At 61.5% G+C, this 25,582-nt stretch overlaps 2 protein-coding genes across 3 annotated transcripts in view; one reads left to right on the plus strand and one right to left on the minus strand.

Moving 5' to 3' along the window:
- GLIS2 (GLIS family zinc finger 2) lies at positions 1 to 19,312 on the plus strand. Its single transcript, XM_012743752.2, has 7 exons — positions 1 to 145; positions 12,948 to 13,175; positions 13,965 to 14,137; positions 14,682 to 14,858; positions 14,942 to 15,075; positions 15,157 to 15,275; positions 16,512 to 19,312. The coding sequence occupies exons 2-7, from the start codon at positions 13,004 to 13,006 to the stop codon at positions 17,309 to 17,311; spliced, it is 1,575 nt and encodes a 524-aa protein (XP_012599206.1). The 5' UTR covers positions 1 to 145; positions 12,948 to 13,003; the 3' UTR covers positions 17,312 to 19,312.
- The window catches only part of PAM16 (presequence translocase associated motor 16), an 8,959-nt gene continuing 2,679 nt past the window's right edge, over positions 19,303 to 25,582 (minus strand). The window contains exons 2-5 of one of the 2 annotated variants that reach the window (XM_075995033.1): positions 21,929 to 22,013; positions 20,963 to 21,099; positions 20,549 to 20,614; positions 19,303 to 19,888 (exon numbers count right to left, since the gene is read on the minus strand). In XM_075995033.1, the coding sequence (XP_075851148.1) occupies positions 19,490 to 19,888; positions 20,549 to 20,614; positions 20,963 to 21,099; positions 21,929 to 22,013 (687 nt within the window). In that variant the 3' untranslated portion in view covers positions 19,303 to 19,489. The other variant, XM_012743753.2, reaches the window with a different exon arrangement.

The following is a 25,582-nucleotide window of genomic DNA, read 5'->3' on the forward strand; positions in this document are numbered from 1 at the left end:
CCGGGCGGCCGTGCCAGGGGAGCCCGCGCCCCGTGAGCCTCGCGCCCCGGCCCCGCCCGCCCCGGCCCCCTCCCCCGCGCCTGCCCCTGCCGCCCCCCGACCGCCGGAGCCTGCAGCCCGGAGCCCGACCGCCCCCGCCGCCGAGGTAGGAACCCCCGGGCGTCGCGCCTTGGGGACCGGGCCCGGGCGGGGGGCCCGCCTGTCGCGTGGGGGCTGCAGGGCCCGAGGGTCGCCTCCCCTCCCGCGTCCGCGCCCCGGGCCATTGTGAGCCCTCGCCGAGGCCCCTGGGCTCGCTCGCTCGCTGGCTCGCGCGCTCCCTCCTTCGCCGGCTCCCCGGCCCCGGCCGCGGATCTCTCGTCTTTCTTCTCCCCGCTTCTCTCCCTCCGTCCGGGGGCCGGGCGAGCCGGGGCCGGGCCGGGCGGACGCAAACTTCAGCGGGGAAGTTGGGCGGCCGCGGTGGGGGCGCGCGGCGACGTGGGAGGGGGCGCCGGGAGCCCGGCACGAAGTTGTCTGGGGCAGCCGCCCCGCGTCACGGCCGCGCCGGGCTGCTTCTAGGAAGGGTTTGGAAGCTGCCTCCCTCCCTTGTCCCGGAAAGTCTCCCTCCGGCCGCCTCTCCCAAGCCCGGCCCTTCCTTGGGCCTCGGGAGGAGGCGTCCCCGGGGGTCGGGACTGGGAGCTGGAGTCTCCGCGGCACTTATTCCTCCCCTGCCGTCTGGGTGGAAGCAGGCGAGGGCCCTGGCGGGGCGGGGAAGGCAGGAGTGTCCAAACTCGCCCGAGGCGGTCTGGAGGGGGCGGAGGAGGGGAGGCAGGTGCATCCCGAGGGAGGGAGAAGCTGCGCCTGCTCTCCTGCTGGCCCCCTGGGATGGGGCTGCCATCCAGGCTGGCACCTGGAGGCCTTGGCACACTGCCCTGCCCAGCAGGGTACTCGGGCCACAGCAGGGCAGCGTGCTGCCTGTCTGCCTGTCCAGGAGGGCCTGCCCAGCCTGGCCAGAGGGTGGCCGGGAAGCAGTGATTTCAGGGAGCTGCCTGGCCCTGCCCTGGGGCCTGGGAAGCTGGAAGGGACTCTGGGAGGAGCCCTGGGCCCCCAGCCATCACAGCCCAGGATCTTGGCTCTGGAGGGAGCGCTTGACACTGAGGGGGCAGCCAGGCCAGCCAGGACCTGGCCAAGGCCTGGGCTTGGTCTGAGCCAGGGACAGGGGTTGAGCCACGGTCCTTGGAGGTTGGCACTGGTAGCAGGCCACCATCCTGTGTGTCCTGGCATCCTGGAGGGAAGGTGGGGCTGAGCTGTGGCTGGAGAAGACAGCCTTTCGCAGCCCCCAGGCTCAGGGCAGGGGAATTGGGCCCCTTGGGTCTGTCCCCCACGCACCCCTCCCCAAGCTCCACTCTGGTACCACGGCACCACAGCTGTCCCAGCAGAGCCCACACATCCCTCCCTGGTGACCTTCCTCTCTGCTCCTTCTCCCCTGGGCCCAGGCTGGGCCTCCCAGCTGGCCTGGGCTGCACTGGGGGAGGGGCTGCACCTGGGGGGCCTCTCTCAGGTCACCCCTTGCTTGGCTCCAGCCCATTTTCACAACCCACCTCCAGCTCAACTTGGCCCTGTCTGCAGCCGGCCAAAGAGGCAGTGTTAAGAGGGTTGGGGGCATCATTTTTTAGGGAGTGGGGACCCCTTGGAAGCAGCCCTGTTTTTCTTAGCCTTTTCTCCTCCCCCTCCTTTCCGGAGCTGCCATTAGTGCTGACCCTCTGACCCCCTATGCCTGCCCGCCCTGCCCTGTCTGTGACCTTTGACCTTTGGTGTTAAATCCCTCCAGCTGGGGCTCCTTGGCCCCTGAGTGACCCTGGCCCAGGTCCCCTGGTGGGGGGGTTCTCTCCTTGCTCTTAGCTTTCTACATACACCTGCCAGTCCCTCCTTCACCACTGGAGAGGGGGTGCCCCAGGAAGCCAGTGAGTCACCCCACTTCCAGGCCCCACTGCTTTTTGGGGGTCAGTGGCTTTGGGGATTGGCTGGAACCAGGTCATAGCCTGGTGGGTGAATGGGAAAAGCCCCTGGCTTGGCAGTCTGATGTCCTGAGTTCGAGTTTTGGCTCTACTACCAACTTCCAGGGGCCAGGTTCTTCCCATTTCCGGGCCTCAGTTTCCTCATCCTTCTGTAAACGGAAGGGTCAGACGAGGTGAGCTTCCTGAGCTCCAGAGTCCTTGGGAAGACTGGGTGGGTGGGTGGGTGGGGGTTGGGGGCAGGGGGAGTGGGTGGGGGGTGGGAGGGTAGGAGGAGGGTGTAAGTCCAACAAAAGCCAACTCTCAATTATCCATGGGTGGAGCTAGTATGAATAACTGGATGCCACAGACATCCCAAAACCTCATTCTAAACAATCGTGTGAACCGCGTCCCCCAAAGCTTTTGTTTCTAAAAAGCCCAGCTGCGAATGGGCAGCCACAGCGATTTCTTCTCCTGCCTGGGCTCCCCTCTGGGAGGACATGTGGGGGGCCAGAGGGCCAAGTGGCCACCGGAAGAGAAGGTCTGCCAGGGCCCCTGCTGGGGCCAGGAGAGAGCCCTGGACCACCCCCCACCCCCGCCTTGGTCCCGGGCGGTGGGAGTGTCTTCTCGCCACCTAATCCTCCCAGGGTCTGAGCTGCGGTATAGAAGGAAGAATGTGTTTTCCTGACGACATTTTCCCATGTGCATTTCCATCCACCCCAGCCACTGCCAGGAATCCAAATTTCCCTCTTGGAAGAGGGGGTGAGGGCCGGTGCTGCACAGAGTTCGGGGCAATCCGTGGATTAGGGAGGGCGGCGACAGCTGCAACTGGGGGACCAGATGTTGGGGCTGGGGTCGGGGCTCTCTGGGAGGTGTTTGGGGCATGGCATTGGGGGAGGCTCTCTGGGTTGTGGGACCCCCGCTCCTGGCTGCCCTCCAGCCCCAGACGCAGGTTCCTCATCCCAGGGGAGGCCTGGGAGGTCCTCACCCAAGTGGGGCATTCAGATTCCAGAGGAGAGGCCCTGGGCTGGGGCCGTGCCGGGGCTGGGGGAAGGAGGGGCTGCCTTTTCCGAGGCTGCAGAGAAAAGCCTCCCTGGAATCCTTTCCCCTCCTCAGGGTCACGATTGTTATTTTCTATTTCACACCAGATGACCGAAGCTAGCGGGGACCCTGGAGGTACTGGGTGGTCCTTCTTCACCCAGATAAGCACCCTTCTCAGGGGTGGGGGGCATCCCTGGCCAGCAGAGCTGTGTGCTGAGCAATGAAGGACCCTCTCCCAGCTGGGTACAGGGTGTCTGGGACCAGCCAGGAGGAGGTGGGTGTCCCCTGTCTGCCCACCTGCCCTCCTTCCCAGGCCATGAAGAGTCCACAGAGATGGGCCAAGGCCCAACATGTGTCTAGGGCTTCGCTTCCCTGAGAACATCCGGGCCAGGGGTGGGGGACCACTCACCCTGCCCAGGCTGCTGCCAGCCCCGGGTGCGTGTCGGGGACCGCAGCCCTAGCAAGGCTCTTGGGACACATCTGCTGCCCAGTGGTTTCTGAGGTGGCTGCCAGGGCCCCACCCTGGTGAATTCTAAGTCAGGCGTGGCCGAGATTCAGCCTTTTCAACAAGCACCTCTAGTGCTTTGCTGATGGGCTGGGGTTGGGGCCACTGCTTTGATCCCTGGGACAAGAAAGGACCTGCTGCTGGGCGGTGGTCTTCTATGGGGGTATGAGGTCTGGAATACACCCAGGTTCCTCCTTAGCCAGGGTGGCCCTTCTCCTGCCCCCCTGGCTGGGCAGCTTCCCCGAGGGAAGCAGGCACCAAAGCCCCAGGGCTCCATGCCCCCACCCCGAGGACATGGAGGGCTCTGCTTAGCTGATGGCCAGGCTAAGAGGGGACTGGGGGCACAGAGGTGGGAAGTAATTCCAGTTGGGCGGGGCCCCTGATGGGGGGCCGAGCCCTTTGTCTTAGCTGTCTGAGTGGCCAGGTACTGCCCACTGCGGGGAGGGCCTGGCCCTCGAGTGTGTCCTGTGTGTGCAGGTACCCCCCAGCCTTGGCAGATGGCTGTGGGGGAGGGGATTCAGACCCAGCCCCCTCCACCGGTCACGGCCAAGGGCGGTGGGAGGCTGGCGGAGGCCCCAGGGGACAGCGAGCCGAGTGGACTGAGTCAGCCCACAGCTGGGAGTCTCCGGAAGCAGCGCTGCCCGCCAGAGGGTCTCAGAGGCCAGGGCCTCGCCAGCCCCTGGGAGTAAAGAGCCCACGGGAGCTGGTGGGGGAAACAGTGCCAAGAGATTTGGGGGCTTGGCCTGAGGTCAGTTGGGGTCAGGGAGGGACAGAGGGGAAGCAGAATCTGGGGCTGTCTGGTCCCAGCCCCTGAAATGGCAGTTCAGCCTGGTGTCCCCCAGCTCCACTCCCCCCACAGCAAGGGCCTGATGCTGGCAGATGTGTCTGGAGCCAGCCTCTCTCCCTTCCCCCGTGGTCCTCCTGGGTCTGGCTGGCAAGTCCCAGCCTGCCTGGGCCAGTTCTCCCCTGGGCCTCTCCCTCCTCCGTCCAGAGGCCCCAGTCCCCACCCCCACACTGCAGGCAGACTGACCCCAGCTGTGATGTCCTCCCCCCAGGGCCATAGGGCCCTCCATTGTCCTCCCCGTTCTGAAGTCCCCCCACCCCGTGCCACTGGCAGGCTGCCTGTCAGCCCCACCCTCCTCTAGGCCATGCGCCCAGCACCCGCCCGGACACCTAGTGGTCACCCTGCTTGGACCTGTGGACCCTGGGCCCCAAGGGCCCGGAGCAGGCCAGGCCTGGCAGGCCCGGACCAGTGGGTGTTTCCCTTTGGAAGGAAAAGGACAGCGATGGCTTTGGAGGCTGCCCCCGGCTTCTGGACTTGCTCTGCTGCCCAGAGTGGGCGAGCAGGGGAGGGGCAGGGGTGGCCGGAAGAAGGGCGTGGGGTGGAGTCTGGAGTTTGTGTGGGTGCCCTGCTGCGCCTGGCCTTGCCCAGCTGTTCTGGGGCTCGGGGCCAGTGCTGGGTGGGAGTGGCAGGAGATGAAGCTGAGGGGACTGGCCCTCCAGTCGTCCCATCTGGTCAGGGTGACCCAGATTGGCCACTCCACCCTGGTCTAGGTCTGGCCCTGGGTCCTTGCCTGGGATGGGGAGGAGGAAGCCTCTGCGTCAGGGGACCAGGCCCTGCTTCTGCTCTTGACCTTGGGCAGATCACTTCTCTCTGTGGGTGTGAAGTCGCCCCGTTCCTGGGAGGTGGGTGCAGCAAATGGTCTCATTCATTCATTCACTCAGCGGACATTTATGTGGGGCAGCCGCCACCATGCTGGGCAAGGGGGATGGTCTGGGTGTTGGAGCTCCAGTTCTGCCCCCTTCTTTCGTGGATGGGGACCCGCGCCCGGGGCCTTGCCCCTCATAAGTCAGGTCAGTCTGTTTTTTCGGAATCCCACAGACTGCATCGCCGCCAGTGCTCTGTGGTGGCAGAAGTGGGCTTGGTGCCCACTTGGAGCTGTGGGAGCTGGGGCAGTGGTCTGGGGTGAGGCCTCTTCAACACCCCTGTGGGCTTGGGGCTGCCCAGGTCTCAGGCAGCCCCCTGCCCACTTCAGGTCCCCCTTCTTGGCAGGGGAGAATGCTGGGGCCAAAGGTTGGGAGGCAGTGCTCACGGCACCATGCTCAGGGCCAGGCACGCAGAGCGTGCTTCAGAGCTGGTGACACTGTAGTGTTCGTGATGCATGGGTGAGGACATGGACCCAGGGCAAGTGAGGTGGCAGGACGGGGCCACAACTGGGCCACCAGCTGGGGGACAGAGGGAGATCCTTACTCAGGGGCTCTCAGGCACCTGGAGGAACAGCCCATGTACAGCTGCAGGGGGCTGAGGACAGAGGGGGTGAATCAGGGAAGACTTGCTGGAAGAGGGGGAATGGCATCAGCGGAGAGTAGGGAGCGTGGAAGGGGTGACACAGGAGCTAGGACCTGAGAGGTGCGCATCAGGCTTCTGAGGCAGGGAACCCTGAGACAGGGAGCTGCGGGCAGGAGGCTCTGACTGCAAGAGCGGAGGGCACTCTTCTGTGGAGAGCACTCTTTTGTGGAGAGCACTGTGGCTCCCCAGTGCCCTCCAGGTTCTGGCCCAGCCTCCCTGGTCAGTGACAGGTGGGTTTACTGTGTGTCAGTGGGGGCCACACCTCAGGGCCCCCGCAGCATCACGCCCAGAGTGGGCTTTGGAGTGTGGGGTGAGCCTCGTGGATCAGGAGAATAGCGCCTCCCATGCGGCCTCAGGACGAGCCGGGTGGTATGGCGAGGCATGCAGACCGGGTCCCGGCCCGTTTCGTGGACCCCATGCTCCTGCACCCCAAGACTCTTCATCCCATGCCCATGTGGCTGATTCGGATCTGCCCCTGGCCACCGGCAGCAGCAGCCACCCCCACACTGTTCCTTCCCTGCCTGTCCCCCTCACCCCACCCTGGGCTGGGTGCCCTCCAGGCCCCGTTCCAGGTGACTCCTCCGTGGCCCCCTGGAGCTACAGAGGGCGGGGTGTGGGAACGCAGAAACACTGGGCTGGAGGAGTGAAGGAGGAGGGACAGGCCAAAGTCCAGAGCCCGCCCGCCTCCTGCTCTGAGAGCGGCAGGTGCCTGTCCCAGGGCAGTGGGAGGGGTGGCCCACAGGCCTCCCGGGAACTCAGGAGGTCCTTGCTGGCTGCTTGTGGCCAGGCTTAGTTTGGGAAGGGATGGGCCCTCATACCTGCTCTCTCCCCATGAGCTGTGTCTTGGACCCTGACACTAGAGCAAGGTGTCATGTGTGGGCCATTTTGTGCACAGGTGTGATAGGTGTGCATGCCTGTGTGTCTAAGGGTGCTGCGGGTGCCTATCCACGTTCTGTGGGATGCCGGCCAAGGCCTTTGCTGGCCCCAGAGAGCTCTGGTGGCGTGCCCAGCCCTGCCCACACACTGAGGACGGCAGTGCTGCCTGGCAGGTCCTGGGCTGCCTGTGCCCTGGCCTTGCTGGGTGTGTGTCCCTGTCTGGCTCCCCCGTATCGGCCTCTCCGAGGGATTTGGGTGGCCTGGGCCCAGCGCTCCTGGCGGGTGGGCAGGCGTGGGGCTGCTGGGCAGCTCGCCCTGGCAGGGGCCCAGGTGCAGGCAGTGCTAGCCCCACGCACCCCTCAAGCTGCGCAGACGGGAAAATACCAGACATAGTTGTGCAAAGGTGCTGCGGGCGGCAGGGGCGGGGGCCTCTGCGATGGGGGCCCAGAGCCACCAATACCGGGAGGACTTGGTGCCACGCTGGCCCTGCAGCTGGCTCGCTGTGGCCATCGGTGTCAGTGTGCACGTGTGCGCCAGGCCCCCCAGCACCGTGTCAGCCCCCCTGCTGCCGTTGGAGAAGTAGGTGCATCTGTGAGGGGTGCGGGGGAGCCAGCAGCGCGCCTCCCGCCTAGGCTCCGCCTGAACTATCTGCGTGGCCTTGGCGGGCCTGACTTGCTGCTGGGCACCCCCAGCCTGGGGCTGGAGAAAAGAATCGTAAGGGCTACCAGTTGCTGGCACCTTCTTTGTGGCAGGCACCAGGCCAAGGCTCACCCTGCAGGGTGCCCTGAGTCCCTGGGACCATGACTGTGGTGCCTGTATTACCAAGGGGGAAACCAAGGCTCAGGGAGAGTAACAGGGACCTCTCTGAGCTCCTGCAGCCAGGGGTGGCACAGGGGACTTGAACCAGGTAGCCTGGTCTCACTCTATAAACACGCCGTCCTCAGGTGCTACTCAGCTGGGGGCTTTGCTGAAGCCCACATAGCAGAGAGCAGAGAGTTCAAGGGGCCCATGCATTCCCACCCAGGGGACCTGGGGGTGCTGCCTGCTGAGCCAGAGTTCCATGCTCTCGCAGGAAGTGCTGCTTGCCCTGGCCCCTCCGGGGACCTGCCAGGCCAGGGCTCAGGGTCAGCCCTCCCCTCGTCCCGGGAGGAGGCCTCTCTGCTGCCTGCTCCTTCCAGGGCTGATCCAGCCTCTCCCGGGCCTCCCAGTGGCCTTTCTTTGGTGTAGTCGGGCTCTGGAAGGTCACTAGGGCCAACGTGAGCCTGAGGCCCTTGAGGGACACAGGGTTGCACCCTGGCTGGCAGGCTCTCCAGTTCAGGATGAGACTGGGGTGTCTGTGGGTGTGGAGGGGAGGGTCAGTCCCTACTCTGCTGACCTTAGCTGTAGATGGGCCAAGGGCTGGGGACTCAGCAATGGCCACAGTTCATTGAACAAGTTTTATTAAGCACCTACTATGCACCCGGCACAGTTCTAGGTGCTGAATATGACATACTATGCGCTAATGGCAAACACTGTGATTGGATGTGCAGCATTGCATTGATTTCTCCCCAAACCTTGACCCGGGGGCCCGTTACTATCATCATTGTCCCATTTCAGAGATGAAGATGATGAGGCTCAGACAGGAAGTCCACTTGCCCCAGGCCACACGGGAGGGAAGCAGCAGAGCTGGGTTGGAGGCCCCGGTGGTCTGACCCACATTTGGAGCCCTGCTCTGCTGTCTGAGCCGGAGGGGCCCCCAGAGGATGAGGCCTGTCTGGGCCCCCCCACCCCTGGCAGGCCTGCCTGGCCCTCCAGTCCCCGCTGCTGGGCGGCCCAGGAGGGTGGAGCTCTTGGCCAGGGCAGGGAGCCACAGCCAGTTCCCAGGAATGCGGGGCTGCGGGCCGTTTGCTTTGGCAGCCGGTCTGCCCTCAGCTTTCCAAGCCTCCTGGTGGCCCCACCCCCAGCTGGCCCCTCCGGTGCCCCGCCACAGCTGCCAGGCTGCCCTCCTGGGCTCCACTCCCAGCCCCTCTGTGGGCACCCCCACCCCACATCCACAGGCACAGTGGGGGCTAACGGTGGACACAGCTGGGATTGAAACCAGCTGTCACTGACAAGCTGTGTGACCCCAGACAGGTCACCTAAGTCCCCTGAACCTCAGTTTTTGCCTCTGTGAAATGGGGACAAAAGGGCACCTGCCTTACCTGGTGCAGGCATGCTGCCAGGCTCCACAGCTGGCCGTGGGTGCTGTCATGATACTCATCTGAGCTTCCAGTTCTGGGCTTGCCACCCACCTGTTCGGCCTGGGGCAGGTGCCTCCCCCCTGGCCCTCAGTGATGGTCCCAGTTACCAAACTCGGGGACACTCGCGGAGCAGCCTTAGCTGACCAGCACAGCGGAGGCCAGAGGCTTGCTTCTCCCTTCCGTTCAATAAGCAGACCACATGGACCACATGCATCGTGGGCCCTTGTCCCCAAGTGCTAGGCTGGACGGGCCACAGCTACCAAAGGGGCAGTTTGAAGACTACCACGGGAATACGGGGTGCCCTTCACATTGCCCTTGACAGCACTGATCCACCGGGGTCACTCACCTGACCCCACACTGCTGTGCATGGCCAGCATTGAGCCCCTGTCATACAGAAGGTCCTCTCTCTGCTTCCACCAAGGACACTGTGTGGCTCTCAGGGTAGGCATGCACAGCCCCCTGACCCCCCCTGCAGTTCACCCAGGCACCCTCCGGGCTCAGGACCAGCCATCCACCCCCAAGTGGGGAAGGAGGAACTTCATGCAGAGCAGGATCCCCTGCCAGCTCCCTGTTAACCTGGTGACCTTGAGCCTCAGTGTCCCCATCTGTGTGACAGGGAAAATGACAGCAGCTACTCACAAGGGGTTGTAGAGGACTCTGTGAACTCGTGGACAGACAGGCCTGATGCACGGTCGTGTTTACTGGACATCAACCTCGGGCCTTGAGAATTCTGTGCCTTTTCTGGGCCTCAGTTTCCCAGAGTGTGCTGGGCCTTCCAGCTGGGAGGGTGGGCTCCTCCTTGGCCTACCTGGGGGCTGGGGCCGGCAGCGCCTTGGGGCTGCAGTTGGGGGCCCAGCTGGGGGCAACTGCTGGGCTCAGGCACAATAGCATCCATTGTCTCGCTGGGCTGCCTGGGGGGCCGCCCAGCCCACCCTGTGGGTGACCCCCCCTCCCCCCCAGTGGGGCCAGTGGGGGGGGCAGGCGTGGTGGTCACCCCAGCCCCCACCGCCCTGGTGGTCCCTTGGCCGCCCCTGAGCACATTTCCTCCCATCGATCTGCTCTAATTAGTTCCTTTTGCGGCTGCAGGAGCACCTGGGCTCCTCGTGGGCTGGGGGTGTCGCGCTCAGGGACATGCAGCGCTTCAGCTCTGATGGCACCTCCACACTGCAAGAGCAGGGGCACCAGGCACATCGCCTTCTAACTGTGGGGAAAACTGAGGCATGGGAGGGTCTGCCATGAGGCTCAGAGGGTGGTGATAAGGGCGGGCCAGCAGGCTGTGCCCCTACCCTGACCTCCCCCGCACCCAGTGAGGTGTGTTGGGTGCCTCCCCCACCCCTCTCTGGATCTCCCCACTGCCAGAGGCAGTAAACAGAGCCTTGGGCCACCCCTGGCTGAGCTCCTCTGCCCTCTGCAAGGCTGGTCGCTGCCTCACCCTTGGGAGGGTCGCTGTCCACCTTCCTTGTCCCAGCATTAAGTCAGCGGCTGGTGGGGCTGGCCTCAGGAGTGCTGGCAGGGTGGGGCCCAGGGCACAGGCTGGCTTGTCCCTCCTCTGGGCCTCAGGCTTTCAGGAGAGCAGGAACCTGGCTCTCGGCTGCCCCCTTCACCCGGCCTGGAACAAAGAGCAGAGCAGAGTCTAGACTGACTACTGCAGGCTGGGGACTGGGGACGGGGTGGAGGGGATACTATGACGGTGGCCAAGGTCAGAACAGGACTGGGTTATGGGCCGCTTCCCCTGGGGTGGGGGTGGCATGGTGCGGGGTGCTGGGAGCTGTGGGCTTTGGGGCGGTGCCTTCCTCCGCTCTGGGAGGGAGAGGCGGGCCTTGGGCTGGGCTCTGGCTTCCATGGCAATGAACCCAGGGGCAGGAAGTCTGTGTGGGATGTCCCTGGGGACTGGGCCTGCTGATTAAAGGGGATACTGGAGTCCCTCCTGCTTTGGGTGCCGTGGCCAACCCCACCTGGGAGACAGTTCTAGGTGGAGGGAGTGTCTTCTGTGGGCTCCAAGAACAAGGTGGCCCAGGGCTCCTGGCTCTGGCCTGGGGGGGGGCAGCGGGCAGGTGCCAAGGGATGTTGCTTGGACAGCCTTGCCAGTGAGTGAGAGTCTGTGTCAGCTGGAATTCCCAGTTCCCAACCACTCTGCCCTGTGGTCCCCTTCTCCGGAAGGGTGGGGGGGCGGGGTGGGGGCGGGGACAGAGGCTGTGGGAAGGCCTGTGGCCCTGGGCCAGCTGAGGGACCAGGCCACCAGCCCTTCCTGGCTCCTGAATTCTTAATCAGCATAAATATTTACTTCCTTCCTCCCCTTCCAGGCTCCCAGCACAGAGGCGCTTCAGGGAGGTTAGACTGGGCCTGTGTCTAAAAATAAACAGGTAGACGGACAGGCAGAAACACAGATAGACAGACATAATGGGGGCGGGGGAGGGGTCAGGCAGAGGGCAGCTCCCTGCCCAAGCAGACGAATAGTGGGAGGGGTCCAGGACCATCTGCCACTGTCAGTCACCCACCTACTTGCTGGCAGGGGTCTGGGGGGGCGGGCGTATTCACACAGATCTGACAGCTCCAACTGGACAAGTCACAGAGCTGGGTCCCAACTGCAGCGGCCCCAGCTCCGGTGGCCCAGCCTCGGGCAGGTGGGTAGCCTCCCTGTGCTCAGAGAGTCCCATGTTAGCCATGCACAGGTGGGATCTTGGGACGTGTCCCTAGAACTAGAGGATCCCCAGTGAGGGAGGAGACTGTGCTGAGAGCATTGTGGAGCTCTCGGGGTAAGCAGGTGGTCCGGGGACTGAGTGGAGACTGGACCAAGCTGCTGGGGGCTTGGCCCGGAGAGCAGGGACATGGGCTCTGTCCTCCCCACCTGCCCCATGGATAGCGTTCCTGGCAGCTCCGTGTCCTCAAGGGGCCACACCAGCCTCCTAGAAGACACACACAGGTGAAATATCTGAAGCATCTGACCAGGTGGTGGCTACGTCTGCTACCTCCACCCTTTTGTGTTAAACTGTAAAGCCTGGATGCAGCGAGTGAACGGCAGAGGGGGTCTCACAGCGAGGCCTGTTTAGCAGGCAGACTTCAAAGGGGTGACAAGCTCCATGGACCAATGCAAGGGAACACCGTGAGCGTCCACCGCTTGTGCAAAGACTGCTGTTATACAAAGAAGTCTGGGTTCAGAATGAAGAGCTGACCTTGTTCTTGGGTCAGTGGATACCCTGAGTTCATTTGTATATGAAGAAAATTATGCCAATGAGAAATTCTAAGAAAATGATGGAAATTACAGCATTGAGAACTTACAATAAAAGAATATCCTCACCAGTGAAAATTAATATATATATTTTTATTAAGCACCAGACAGAGCTGGTCTACCCCTCCACCGGCCCTGCCACACATGGCCTGGCTGGACCACAGTCCCCAGCTGCCCCCTGGTGGTGGCCAAGAGCCCTCGGGCTCCCTGTGGCTGCTGAAGCCTCTCCTGGGGGCCTCACCTGGGAGGGCGGAGGGGCCCCTGCCTGCGTCCAGTCCCAGCTTGCCAGGTTTCCTCAAGGTGGTCCGAGCTGCCTGCCAGGCATGTGAATGCTCGGCATGGTGCGGAATGCTAATGGCCACCTTCCACCCCTGGGCTGGTTTTGGGTCTTTGGGCTCAAACTGTGGGCGTGGCTTCCCACTTGGCTGCCAGTTCCAGGGAGATCCGGCCTTCAGCCTTGAATTTGACGGCTCTGCCATTTCCTAGCTCTGCGACCTGAGGCCGTGCCTCTAAAACTTAGTTTCATGGCAAAGTGGAGACCATGAGCTCCCCTAAAGACCCAAGAGCAGCGGATGTGGATCCTCTGAGTCAGTGGTTGGCACTCTCCGTGACACCTGCTGACCAGCCACTCAGAGGTCCCCCTACCCCGGGAGACAGCTTCACACCCTCTCTCCCTGCTCCTGTGGGCTTTAATGGGTGCAGCCCAAGGAGGAGCCTGGGGTCATAGTGTCACAGTGTAGCTCCTGTTCTTCCCCAGGTTCCTGCCTGAAGACCAGCCCCCCACTGCCTGCTGCCACCTCCAGCCCCATCACCATGCACTCCTTGGACGAGCCGCTTGACCTGAAGCTGAGCATCACCAAGCTCCGGGCGGCGAGAGAGAAGAGGGAGAGGACGCTGGGTGTGGTCCGGCCCCGTGCTCTGCACAGGGAGCTCGGCCTGGTAGATGACAGCCCCACACCTGGCTCCCCAGGCTCCCCACCCTCAGGTACTGTCCCTAAGCAGGGGACGGAGCAGTGGCCACAGGAAGAGTGCCCCAGGTGTGTCTGCCCCGGCCTGTGGTCGCAGCCCTCCCAGCTTGGTTCATGGTGCTGTCCCCACCACCATTGATCCCCTCCCTCACCAGGGTATCTCTGGAGGGAGGAGCTCATGAGCTGGCACACAGCACTGGGATTACAGCTGAGACCCCTGGGAGGACGTGAAGCAGCTGGTACGGGGGGGGGGTGTCCGAGGAGTAGCAAATGTCCCATGATGTCAACTCCTCCTGGGCTTTGAGGCAGTGCGGCTGGTAAACCAGGGCTGTAGGTTGGGGACCCAGCCCAGCAAGTGCTGTTCAGGGATGCTTGGCACACATCCCTCCTGCCCTGCCTCCAAAAAGTCCCTGAACACCGGATTTACATGTCAGTGCTGGAAGGTTCTGGAAGCAGCCCAGCCCAAACCTCTCATTTTAAAGAAGGGAGCACTGAGGCAGGAAAGGGCCCAGGGAAAGTTAGAAAAGTCCCTGCCTGCCAGTATGCCTGGGAGCCAGAGGCCCTGGGTTCGGGTCCTATTTGGTTACTGGCTCTGTGTGCCAGGCTGTTCCCACCTGTAAAATGGGTACTTCTCAATTCCCCTCTCACAAGGGCCAAGCTCCCACGGTGGCAGAGGTCAAACGTGATGGGCAGCATCATCTTATCAGTCAGCTGTAGAGGGTGCTCCTCAGACACCTGGGGCCCCAGAGTGGCCCGGGGGGCAGCGCTTAGGCTCCAGCACTCCCTGAGTCGTGCCTCTGCCTTAGGCTTCCTGCTGAACCCCAAGTTCCCCGAGAAGGTGGAAGGACGCTTTTCAACAGCCCCTCTGGTGGACCTCAGCTTGTCCCCACCATCTGGGCTGGACTCGCCCAATGGCAGCAGCTCGCTGTCCCCCGAGCGCCAGGGCAATGGAGACCTGCCCCCAGTGCCTGCTGCTCCGGTAAGGAGAGGGTTCCTGGGGCTGCCATAACAACGCACCTCCAAACTGAGTGGTGGGAAATGACAGGCACGTGTTACTCACTTGCAGCTCCAGGAGCTAAGGTCTGAAGTCAAGGTGGCGGCAGGGCCATGCCTGCTCTAGGGACTCTACGAGCCCTTCCTTGCCTGTGTCCCAGCTTCCTTGGCAGTCCTTGGCACTCCTAGCGTGGCAGCTATGTCACCCCAGTTTGTCTTCACACGGCCTTCTTCCTTCCGTGTGTGCCTGGGTGTCTGCATCTCCCTCTTTCTCTTACAAAGACACCAGTCACTGGCTTTAGGGCCCACCCTAATCCAGGATGACCTCATTTTAACTTCATTACATCTGCAAAGACCGTATTTCCAAATCAGGTCACATGCACAGGTACGGGGCAGGGGGTGGTGCAAGACTCGAATGTGTCTGTTTGGGGGACACCGTTCAGCCCACTACAGAAGCGGACAGGGGGACAGGCCAGTGGACAGGCCAGCTGACTTAGCAGGGCCCCAACCAGCTGTCCCCTTGCCCACAGGACTTCCAGCCACTGCGCTACTTGGACGGTGTCCCCAGCTCCTTCCAGTTCTTCCTGCCCCTGGGCTCCGGGGGGGCCCTGCACCTGCCTGCTTCCTCCTTCCTCACCTCCCCCAAGGACAAGTGCCTCTCACCAGAGCTGCCCCTGCCCAAGCAGCTGGTGTGTCGCTGGGCCAAGGTGAGTGGGGGCCGGGAGGGTGGCATGGAGTCTGGGGCAGGCCGGCCACCCACATGGGCTCAGAACCCTGCCTGGCCCCGCAGTGTAACCAGCTCTTCGAGCTCCTGCAAGACCTGGTGGACCACGTCAATGACTACCACGTCAAGCCCGAGAAGGACGCGGGCTACTGCTGCCACTGGGAGGGCTGTGCCCGTCACGGCCGTGGCTTCAACGCCAGGTGAGGCGGGGGACAGGGGAAGAGGGAGGAGCTCGGGTCTCAGGCCTCCATCGAGCTGATCTCCCTCTCTCCCCCGAGCAGGTACAAGATGCTCATCCACATCCGCACGCACACCAACGAGAAGCCGCACCGCTGCCCCACCTGCAACAAGAGCTTCTCCCGCCTGGAGAACCTGAAGATCCACAACCGCTCACACACAGGTGAGGCCGGGGCAGGGGACTCTGAGGAAGGCCTGGGCCTCAGAGATAAGGGGCACACCTCAGTGGTTGGCGGTCCCTTTGCAAGTGCTACTTGCTAGGGGAAGCCCTTCCTGTGAGTCACACCCCAGCATGTGCTCTTGGAGCATGGCCACCGTCTGTATGATCATCTAATGCCGCCTCCGTGATGGCAGAGGCTGCGTCTGCTTCACTTCTCACTGCACCCTGAGCCCACAGCAGAGCAGCCCTGGTGATGGAGCCACAGACCTACTTTTAAATTTCCTAATCACTGGGCTGGGCGCGGTGGCTCACACCTGTAACCCTAGCACTCTGGGAGGCCGAGGCAGGAGGATCGCTTGAGCTCAGGAGTTCGAGACCAGCCTGAGCAAGAGCGAGACCCCGTCTCTACTAAAAATAGAAAGAAAATTAATTGGCCAACTAAAAATATATAGAAAAAATTAGCCGGGCATGGTGGCGCATGCCTGTAGTCCCAGTTACTAGGGAGGCTGAGGCAGGAGGATCGCTTGAGCCCAGGAGTGTGAGGTTGCTGTGAGCTAGGCTGACGCCACGGCACTCACTCTAGCCTGGGCAACAGAGAGAGACTCTGTCTCAAGAAAAAAAAAATCTCTAATCACTGCATAAAAATGAGCAAAAAGAAATAGGTGAAATTAATTGTAATAATATACTTCAGTGAACCCAATATATCTAAAATGTTATTTCAATATTAAAAACAAATCAATGAGACATCGAAATCCTTCATGTCATACAAAGTCTGCGGGTCTGGTGCGAGTTCCAGCCTCAGCACATCTCCATTTGGAGAGCTGCGTGTCAAAGGCTCAGTGGCCAAATTGGCTCCTGCCTGACCAGCGCAGTAGCAGAGGCTCGGTCAATCTTGAGGCTTTTTGTTGCACAGGGGCCAAATGCAAGGGTGGCTGGCACTCAGGCAGATGCCCCACGGCCAGGTCTGTGCCGGGCGCCCAGTAGGACACAGCCTCCAAGCTTGTGTTCCGGCGTGGACAACACTGCAGCGGAGCAGGGCTGACGCGGCTGCGTTCTCAGCTGCCATGTCCTGGTGCCCCCGCCCGGGGTGAGATCTGCCAGGTGCTGGGGATACCCCCCACTGAAAATGGGAGAGTCTGTGCTCTCATGGGGCTCTTGGTCTGGGGGATGCTGAATGCAAGGGTGGCGAGACCAGGGACAGGGAGAGGCCCCTCACGGCGGCACCGCACGACCCTGCAGGTGAGAAGCCCTACGTCTGCCCCTACGAGGGCTGCAACAAGCGCTACTCCAACTCCAGTGACCGCTTCAAGCACACTCGCACCCACTACGTGGACAAGCCCTACTACTGCAAGATGCCCGGCTGCCACAAGCGCTACACAGACCCCAGCTCGCTGCGCAAGCACATCAAGGCGCACGGTCACTTCGTGTCCCACGAGCAGCAAGAGCTCCTGCAGCTGCGCCCACCCCCCAAACCACCACTGCCCACCCCCGACGGCAGCCCCTATGTCAGTGGGGCACAGATCATTATCCCCAACCCAGCCGCCCTCTTCGGAGGCCCCGGCCTGCCGGGCCTACCCCTGCCCCTGGCCCCTGGTCCCCTGGACCTCAGCGCCCTGGCCTGTGGCAATGGTGGGGGCAGTGGGGGTGGAGGGGGCATGGGCCCTGGGCTGCCAGGCCCCGTCCTGCCTCTCAATCTGGCCAAGAACCCACTGCTGCCCTCGCCCTTTGGGGCTGGCGGACTGGGCCTGCCTGTGGTCTCCCTCCTCGCTGGCTCCGCTGGCGGCAAGGCCGAGGGGGAGAAGGGGCGTGGGCCGGTGCCCACCAGGGCCCTCAGCATGGAGGGCCGCAAGACGCCCCTCGAAAGGACGGAGAGCAGCTGCTCCCGGCCTAGCCCCGACGGACTCCCCCTGCTGCCAGGCACCGTGCTGGACCTGTCCACGGGCGTCAGCTCGGCGGCCAGCAGCCCAGAGGCACTAGCCCCTGGCTGGGTGGTCATCCCATCGGGCTCCGTGCTGCTCAAACCGGCCGTGGTGAACTGACACCCCCAGCGGACACCTGAGGCAGCCCAGCCGGCACCCCGGCCCTGCCCGGAGGAACGGAAACTCTCTGCGAAATAGCAATAATGTCCTACTGCCCTGGGGCCTGGCTGGCTGTGCCCCCCCTCAAGGCAGTGCCAGCCCGCTGGGCAGCAAGGATGGTGCTAGGTCACTGCTGGCTTCCCGGCTCCCAAGTGACGACCTGGACCTGCAGTCCGGGGAGAGCCGTGCTCTGGGTGCTGAGGCTCACTCCCCTAGGGCCCTCCTGTGCCACAGCTTCTTTAAGAGCCTCCCCTACCCCTAGGTCCCCTTCTCTCTCACCCTGGTGCCTCCCTCATCCAGTGGCCAACCTGGGCAGCTCGCCTGCCCTCCCTACCTGCCAGCTATGGGGATGGCAGACTGCTGCCCATGCCCCAGCAGTGGGGACGGGTGAGTGGCATCTGCCCTCCCTGTGGGCACCAGACTCCCTCCCCACCCACAGCGGGCAGCTGCAGGAGCAGAGGCCCCACCCCCCACTCAGCCTCTGCCCTGGGGACTCCCTGGACCCCTTTCCCTCTGGCCCACCCTCCAGAGGGAGAGCAAGACAGACGCGGGCAAGCCCCCTCCCTGCCCCTGACAAGGTGCCTCCCGGCTTCTAGGAGAAGGGGGGCCCGCTGTGCCAGCTGTCCCTTCTCAGTCGTCCAGGCCCAGGCAGACAGCACTGCCGATGGGAGGGTATAGCTGGCCATTCGCCTGGCCCTGCACCCTGGGCCTCCTTCCTCCCAGAGCACCCTGGACGTGTGGAATAGGCCTGAGGGAGCCCCGAGCTGGAGGGGAGGTGCCAGATGGGCAGCTGTGGGGCCAGGACTCCCAGGTGACCTGGGCATCTGGCCCAGCGCCAGCTCAGGGAGCAGGTGGGGCCAGGCCAAGCTCCATCTTTGTATCCATGCCCAGCTGGGCTCATCTTGGGCAGCGCTGCCCTGCAGAGCATCAGTCCTGCTCCAGGAAGGGATCCTGGCTGGGTCAGCTCCCAGTCTGGGGGTGCTGTCACATGTCGTGGGGGAGGGGGCCTCAGGGAAGGGAGCTAGGCTTGGGGGTGGCCTCTCTGCCTGGGAAGGGGGGCCTGAGGCATGGTGTCTCCTCTGGCTTTCCCAGCTGGGCCCCTTTCCTAGAAGTTTGCCCCTACCCCTGGAACTCCTCCAATCAGCTCCCCCAGGGTCTGTGCTACTCAGGGCCCTTGGCAGGAGGCTCCTGTGCCCAACAGCCCACTGCCAGACCCCATGGCGGTGCCTCCCCACCCTGGGCCTCTCACCACCCCCTGCCCACCTGCCAGGTAGGAGCTTGGGCTTCTAGGCCTGTCCTGTCACCAGGCTGCAGAGTGGCCAAGCCCTTCCACCTCCCATCTGCAGAACAAAGGAGCTGCCAGCGGCAGTGGGGTCCTCCAGAGCCCTGCATTCCTCTGAGCAGCTCTGCTCACCCCATCCTTTCCTGGACTGCCCTTCTGTCCCAGAGGGGTCACCCTGACCTGGCCGCCCTGCTGCTGGCCTTAGGACCCCAGCCCTGACAGGGCCTGGCCATGCTGGCTCTGCCCCTGGAAGGGGCTGTGAGCAAGTAGGAGGGAGCCGGTCTCCTTTCTTTGGGCCCCACCAGGACCCATGCGCCCCCACCCTACCAGGGGCCCAGGCTTTAAGGCCCAGGTGGGGGCTATGGGTTTGAGACTCAAGCAGAGCAGAGGAACAGGGCACTGGAAGGTGACGTTAGCTCAGCATGTGATTTGGTGATAGACCAGGCTCAGAAGGCCGGTGTACTTTTTGTTGTTGTTGGTTTGTTGTTGCACATTCCAGGATATCAGTATTTTAACAGGTTCTAAGTGCCTTTCTATCGTAGCTTGTTACCCTCCTCTTGGCTCCATTGCTGTTAGCATAGAGTTTTAAAAAAAAAAGAGATAAGCTAATGACTATAACAATATATTCCTCCATGTGAGAGGAAGTTTATAAAGAAACAATAAAAGTGAGTTGCAAAGATGGTTTCTGTTTTGTGGACGTGCCAGGAGCTGGGCCACCGGGCACCAGACCATGTGCCTGTGTGGGCTGACCACGCAGGTGCCGCTGCCCCTCGGCTTGCCGAAAGCAGACGCTGGGAGGGAAGGAGGTGGGTGCTCAGGGGGCACAGGTACTGGGAGCTGAGACGGAAGATTCCAGACTAAGCATCGCAACTTGTCCAACTACTACCCCCTGCGACTCTAGTGAGTGGCACCTCAGTCCACAAGCCGAAGGCCTGTCTTCCCCAGATTCCTGAGATGCTAGATTCACACCGGCCCCAGGGAGAGGTGGCCTGGGACAGAGCTCTGGGGCAGGGGTCCTCCGTCCTGTGCGAGGGCCAGGGTCTGGCAGGATGCCCCGGAAGGGAGCCTGGCGCTGTTGCGGGTGCTGCAGAAGCAGGAGCCGCTGTGTCCAATACGTGATGGAACTCGGCCCGGGCCCGGCTGGCTGCCAACCTCGCCCACTCCGGCCCCCTCTGGGCTGTCAGAGGCTGCTGCCTCCCCTGCCCCAGCACACACAGCCCTACAACTGGCAGGAAGAGCAGCCTGCCCTCCGGAACCTACATGCACACAGAAATGCAGAAAAGACATTTATTACTGAGCTATAAATTAGAGGCGGCAGGGCAGGGTGGGGGAGCCGAGCAGTCACGTCTTGGGTGTCCGCCCTTTCTCTCTGTCCTCCTGGGCCTGGATTCTGAGTTCCTCATCCAGGCGCTCCTTCGCTCGGACCACCTGAGGTGGGGGGTCACAGATAATCAGGCTGCGGGAGCCTCTGACCCGTGCCCCCTGCCAACCTGGGACGGGCCTCTTCCCAGCCCAGGGCCAGGGCCAGGCTGGTTTCCCACCTGGAGAGCCCTGGATGGATGTGATGCCCCCTTTAGCTGAGCCCCAGGGTGGAAGGGGTGGCCTGGGGGCCCGAGCCCCACGCAGCACATGCCAGAGGGCTAGTTCCCATAGATCACCAGCTGGTGCTCCTGCCCCTTCAAAGTCCCAGCTGCTGGGAGGGCCACTGTCCAGGGTGACACAGCCTGACTGGCCAGGCCCCATGGAGCTAAGGCAGCCAGAAGGAATGGCAGTTCAGGCCCCTCCCTGCACACTTTCCTACCTGCCACTGCCTTAATGCCAGCCCCCCTACCTGGAAACGAGGGACCTCGAGTGAGAGGCTGCTGAGAGCTCGACTCCCATGGCTTTTCCCCCTTCCAGAATCAAAGACCACTCACCTTTGACTGCAGGTAGAAGGAGCCACCCACGGACTTATCATTCACCTTAAATAAGTGTTCGTAGTTCTGCAGAGAGAAAACAGGTGAGAAGGCTTGCAGACTGGGCTGGAGGGCTCTACCCCTCCACCCCGAGAACCACGTGTGCGGCACAGGAAGCTGCGTGGCCACTGAGGAGCAGAGCTGTGGACAGTGCCGGTGAGGGCGGGCTCAGCTGCTAGCGGCAAGCACTCTGTCTCTACAACTGCCCTGCTTCGGGCCCAAAACAAGCAACAGTGGCTTCCCCAAGTCACAGTCTGAGCTGGCTGTGGCCAGAGCCTCTGCACCTGCCTGCCCTCCACCCCGCCATCCTCCCTAATCCCCCAATTTCTGGCCAGTCTAGGCAAGGCGTGTCTGGGCATGGCCTGGTGGCCTCACCTTCTGGACCTCCTCAGGGCTCAGCTTGGAGACGTTGAGAATCTGCTGTGCCTCCTGCAGGCTGAGGCCGGAGAGGTTGGACGCGGCTGCAGACTGGTGTCCAGCACGTCCCCGGGCATCGGCTGCTGCCCGGCTGGCTGTGTGGACATGGGAGTGATCGCTCAGCCCTTGGCAGACCATAGCTCCCCCTGAGCCATCCAAGTGGGTGGCTCATCCCTGCCAGGTGGCATAGGGTGAGGAGGGACAGAGGCCACCGGGAGCTGTCTCTTCCCCAGAAGTGGTTTCTTTTTTAGGGGCTTGGGGAGGGGGAGAGTGAGGACAGACACGGCCCACAGGAAGATAACGGCAGGGTCTGACCATCAAACCTCACTCCTGATCCCCACCGAGACAACGAGATGACCCTGTCCCTCTTCTCCCCCCATCCTGGGGGAGCTTTAGGCCATGGGGGGGACTAGAGTGAAGCCGTGGGCGTGGAGAGGCAGCAATGGCTCTGCTGGGATCACCTGAGCCGGCTGAGTGGGCAAACCCTTCTCTTTTGGTGACTCCTAAAGTCAGGAGCCAGTAAACATTTTCTTAAAGGGTCAGACGGTAAATATCTTAGGCTTTACAGGCCAGTCTGTCTGTGCTGGAATTACTCTGCCTAAAAGGGGTTGGGGAGGGCTGTATTCAATAAAACTTTATTTACAAAAACAGGTGGCCAGGTGGGCCAGTTTGCTGACTCCTGCCGGGCTGCTCACACTAACCAGGCACCACTGAAGATAAAACGTAGGAGCGTCCCAAAGTCTGGCACCACCCCCACCACAGGAAAGCGCGCCAGGCTACCCAAGTGGCAGAACCCCAGCCCGAGGGGACCCTGCATTCATAGCCAGCCAGCCTGAGCGCCCACAGCCACGGGGAAAATCCGGCCTGGGCAGGAGCTCCCCGCCCGGGGGTGGGGTGGGGGGGGGAACAGGGTTCCTGGCTTACCTGCAAACTCTTGCCGCAAGGCCCGGGCGAAGGCCCTGCCCACCACCTGCACCCCCATCACAATGATCTGGGCCAGGTACTTGGCCTGTGGGCAAAGCAGGCATCTGGTTAGCAGGCTGCATTCTTAGGGCCCTCAGAGAGGGGACCCTGGAAACGACTGTAGAGTGGCAAGGTCGCTGGAGATCTGAGGTGATGACGCACAGAGCTGCAGCCACAGGCCTCCTCCAAAGCACCCTGATAAAAGCTGCACCAGGTGGCTTCAGATACTCAGCTGACACAGGGGACAGAGGCCACCAGCTTCAGAGAAGCACTGGAAGTCAGGACACAGAAACAGACCCAGAGCTGCCACTAACTCTCTCTCGACCCCAGGGACAATGATGGCGCCTCCTGCGCTTCCAAGATCGTCTGGTCCAACCTTTATGTTACAAGTGGAGAAACTCAGATCCATCCTAATTCTCCCAACACTATTCAAGTCCTGTGATTTTATTTTCTTGTTTGAGTCCGTCCCACTCAACACAACAAATTCACTGAGGAGACTAAAGCGACAGTCTCCACCTTCGAGGAGCTAAACGCCCACTAGGAGGGTATTCAGGCAGACACACTATGGACCAGGTGATCACGCAGAGTGGGCCTAGTTCACTTCTTCAGCCGGTGCTTCACTCACGCATCCACCTCCTGAGTCTACTCCGCCAGCACTGAGTACAGAGACACGCAGAACCTGGTCTCTGTCATCAGAGCTGGCCACACACCCACACGGCCTGGCAGGGAAACCAGCTGCGGCACAGCGAGGTGGCGCAAACCCCGTGACTGAGGCGCGACTCCATGAGCCACAGACGCACGCAGGGAGTCTCGGTAAGACGCGCCGGAGCGTGGAAGATCCGCAGAGGCAAACTCAGGCATGAGGTGGCGACTCTGGGAGAAGAGGGTATTTCCCCTGGGCTGAGCTCTGAACAGCAGGTAGAATATGACAGAAATATCGGGGATTTCCGGGCTGAGCCAGAGCTGGGAGGAGCAGCCAGCAGCCTAGGCTGGCCGGAGGAGACAGGAGCGCGGCGCACACTGTGAAATGCACAGACGGCGCATAGAACGGATGGCGGGTGTGAGAAATGGTAGAAGCCAGTGTGGGAGGATGCTGGAAGAATGCTCGCCACAGGCTGACAGTGCTCACATGGCACAGCCAGGTGACGTTCCCTCTCTTTGTAGTTTTCTGTAGTTAGAATTCCTCTGTCAACAAGTACCAACTGAGTCCGTGTGCCAGGCACTGTGCCAAACACGGTCTATTTACTGTGCCACTTAACCCTGACAACTCAAGAGGTTAGTGCTTGGCCCGAGGACACACGGCGAGTGTGTGCAGGACGCAGGCGGGAAACCTGAGGCTGCGCACGCAGAACCCCAGGGCTGGAGGGAGGACGACTGAGCAGGCAACAAGCATCAAGAACCCAACCCACAGGCCAAACAGGGGCCTGTCAGATTCCAGTGGATCCCAGACTCCAGAACTGGCCGTGCTCAGCCTCCAAGGACCTGCTCTTTCCTCACAGGCGGGATGTGATTATGGGCCATTCGGGGAACGAACAGAAGTGGGTTTGGATTTCACAAGTAGGTGGAATTCCATAAGCTCTGGAAAGCGGAACCCAGAGAAGACCCTCCTGTGATCAAAGCCAGGGGCGGCGCAGCCAGCTGTGCTGCAGGTGTGAGGAGGACAATGAATGGGCGCACCACCCACCGGTCTCTCACCTGACTTCTCCCTTCCTTGCCTACAGCCACTCCCACGTGGGAAGGGAGGCTCTGAGATGGAATGCTGGTCTGAAGGACAGAAGCTGACAGGCCAGTAGTTGACTCCAGAGGGCTCCCTCAGACTGCAACACCCCTCCCACCATCTGCTGCCATCATGTGCCTTGCAATCACCTGTTTACTTTTCTGCCGAGGCCGATGACTGTTGCTAAATAACGAACATTAAGAACTGAAGTTGTGACAGGGGAACTCCTCCAACCATCCCCGACACACATCCAACCCAAGCAGTATGGGGGCCTGTGCCTCTGGCTGCCCAGACTGGAGGGAAGGTGGGCTGACCTGCAAAGGTTCAGTAGCTATCCCACCCGCCAAGGGAGCTGCCCAGATGGCTGGGTGAGGCCACCAAGGTTCCTGTGGGAGGCATCTCCCAGAAGAGGCAGTGTGGTGTTATAGGCACACCAGCAGGCTTTCGGATGACCTGTGGGCAAACCCCAGCTGTGTGACCCTTGACAAGTTCTCAACCCCCTTGAGCCTCAGTTTCCTCACCCATAAAATGTGGCCAGCAATACAGCTGTCGTAGGGATTAGATAACGCCTGTAAAGTGCCTGGCACAGAGCCTAAAGACACAGTAGGTGCTCAATAAACGTGGCCTTTCATTTATTATATTCTTGGTTTCACAAAACTTGACAATGACCAGGAGCTATGGAGTTAACAAAGCTTCTTCCAACACAGCAGCTCATTCGATACAGGCCCTGTGATTCCTCAGGGGTGAAGGCTAAAAACCTCGCACTACATTCCCCCAGGAGTTGGGAAGCAGCAAGGAAGAAGAAAGAGAACAACGCTGACCCAGACTGGAATCCTAGCTTTGTTTCTCGACAGTTATGTGGATGTGAACAAATTACTCAACCTCTCTGGACCTCTTTTCTTTTTCTTTTTTCTTTTTTTTTTGAGACAGAGTCTCGCTTTGTTGCCCTGGCTAGAGTGAGTGCCATGGCGTCAGCCTAGCTCACAGCAACCTCAATCTCCTGGGCTCAAGCAATCCTGCTGCCTCAGCCTCCCAAGTAGCTGGGACTACAGGCATGCGCCACCATGCCCGGCTAATTTTTTTTTTTTTGTATATATATATATTAGTTGGCCAATTAATTTCTTTCTATTTATAGTAGAGATGGGGTCTCGCTCAGGGTGGTTTCGAACTCCTGACCTCGAGCAATCCGCCCACCTCGGCTTCCCAGAGTGCTAGGATTACAGGCATGAGCCACCACGCCCGGCCTGGACCTCTTTTCTTTTTTTTTTTTTTTTTTTTTTTTTTTTTGAGACAGAGTCTCGCTTTGTTGCCCAGGCTAGAGTGAGTGCCGTGGCGTCAGCCTAGCTCACAGCAACCTCAAACTCCTGGGCTCCAGTGATCCTTCTGCCTCAGCCTCCCGGGTAGCTGGGACTACAGGCATGCGCCACCATGCCCGGCTAATTTTTTTATATATATATATCAGTTGGCCAATTAATTTCTTTCTATTTATAGTAGAGACGGGGTCTCGCTCAGGCTGGTTTTGAACTCCTGACCTCGAGCAATCCGCCCGCCTCGGCCTCCCAAGAGCTAGGATTACAGGCGTGAGCCACAGCGCCCGGCCTGGACCTCTTTTCTTAACTGCAAAATGGAGAGAATACTTTCCTCAGAGGACTATGAGCCCCAGGAGGCAACGCACATAAAACCAAGTGGACAGAGAGTGGCAGGCCCAGAGCAGGAACTCAACAGATGCCTTTGCTCCAGGACCAGACCCTGCTTGGAGGTGCAGCCAAGCCTCTCACCCACCTATGCAGTAGCCAAACGCTCCCTGAGCACCGGCTATGGGTCAGGCTGAGCCCAGAGCTGAGCGTACACGGGGAGCACAGCTCTGCCAGCTGCAGCTGCCACAGGTGATCAAAACA

The sequence above is a fragment of the Microcebus murinus genome, chromosome 19, assembly GCF_040939455.1.
Source record: "Microcebus murinus isolate Inina chromosome 19, M.murinus_Inina_mat1.0, whole genome shotgun sequence".
NCBI lineage: Eukaryota > Metazoa > Chordata > Mammalia > Primates > Cheirogaleidae > Microcebus > Microcebus murinus.

Bases quoted from the DNA above. Each gene is read 5' to 3' on its own strand.
- GLIS2 (XM_012743752.2), top strand. From the start codon at position 13,004: ATGCACTCCTTGGACGAGCCGCTTGACCTGAAGCTGAGCATCACCAAG. The intron at 13,176-13,964 runs GTACTGTCCCTA...CCTCTGCCTTAG, and splicing joins CCCAGGCTCCCCACCCTCAG to GCTTCCTGCTGAACCCCAAG. The intron at 15,076-15,156 runs GTGAGGCGGGGG...TCCCCCGAGCAG, and splicing joins GGCCGTGGCTTCAACGCCAG to GTACAAGATGCTCATCCACA.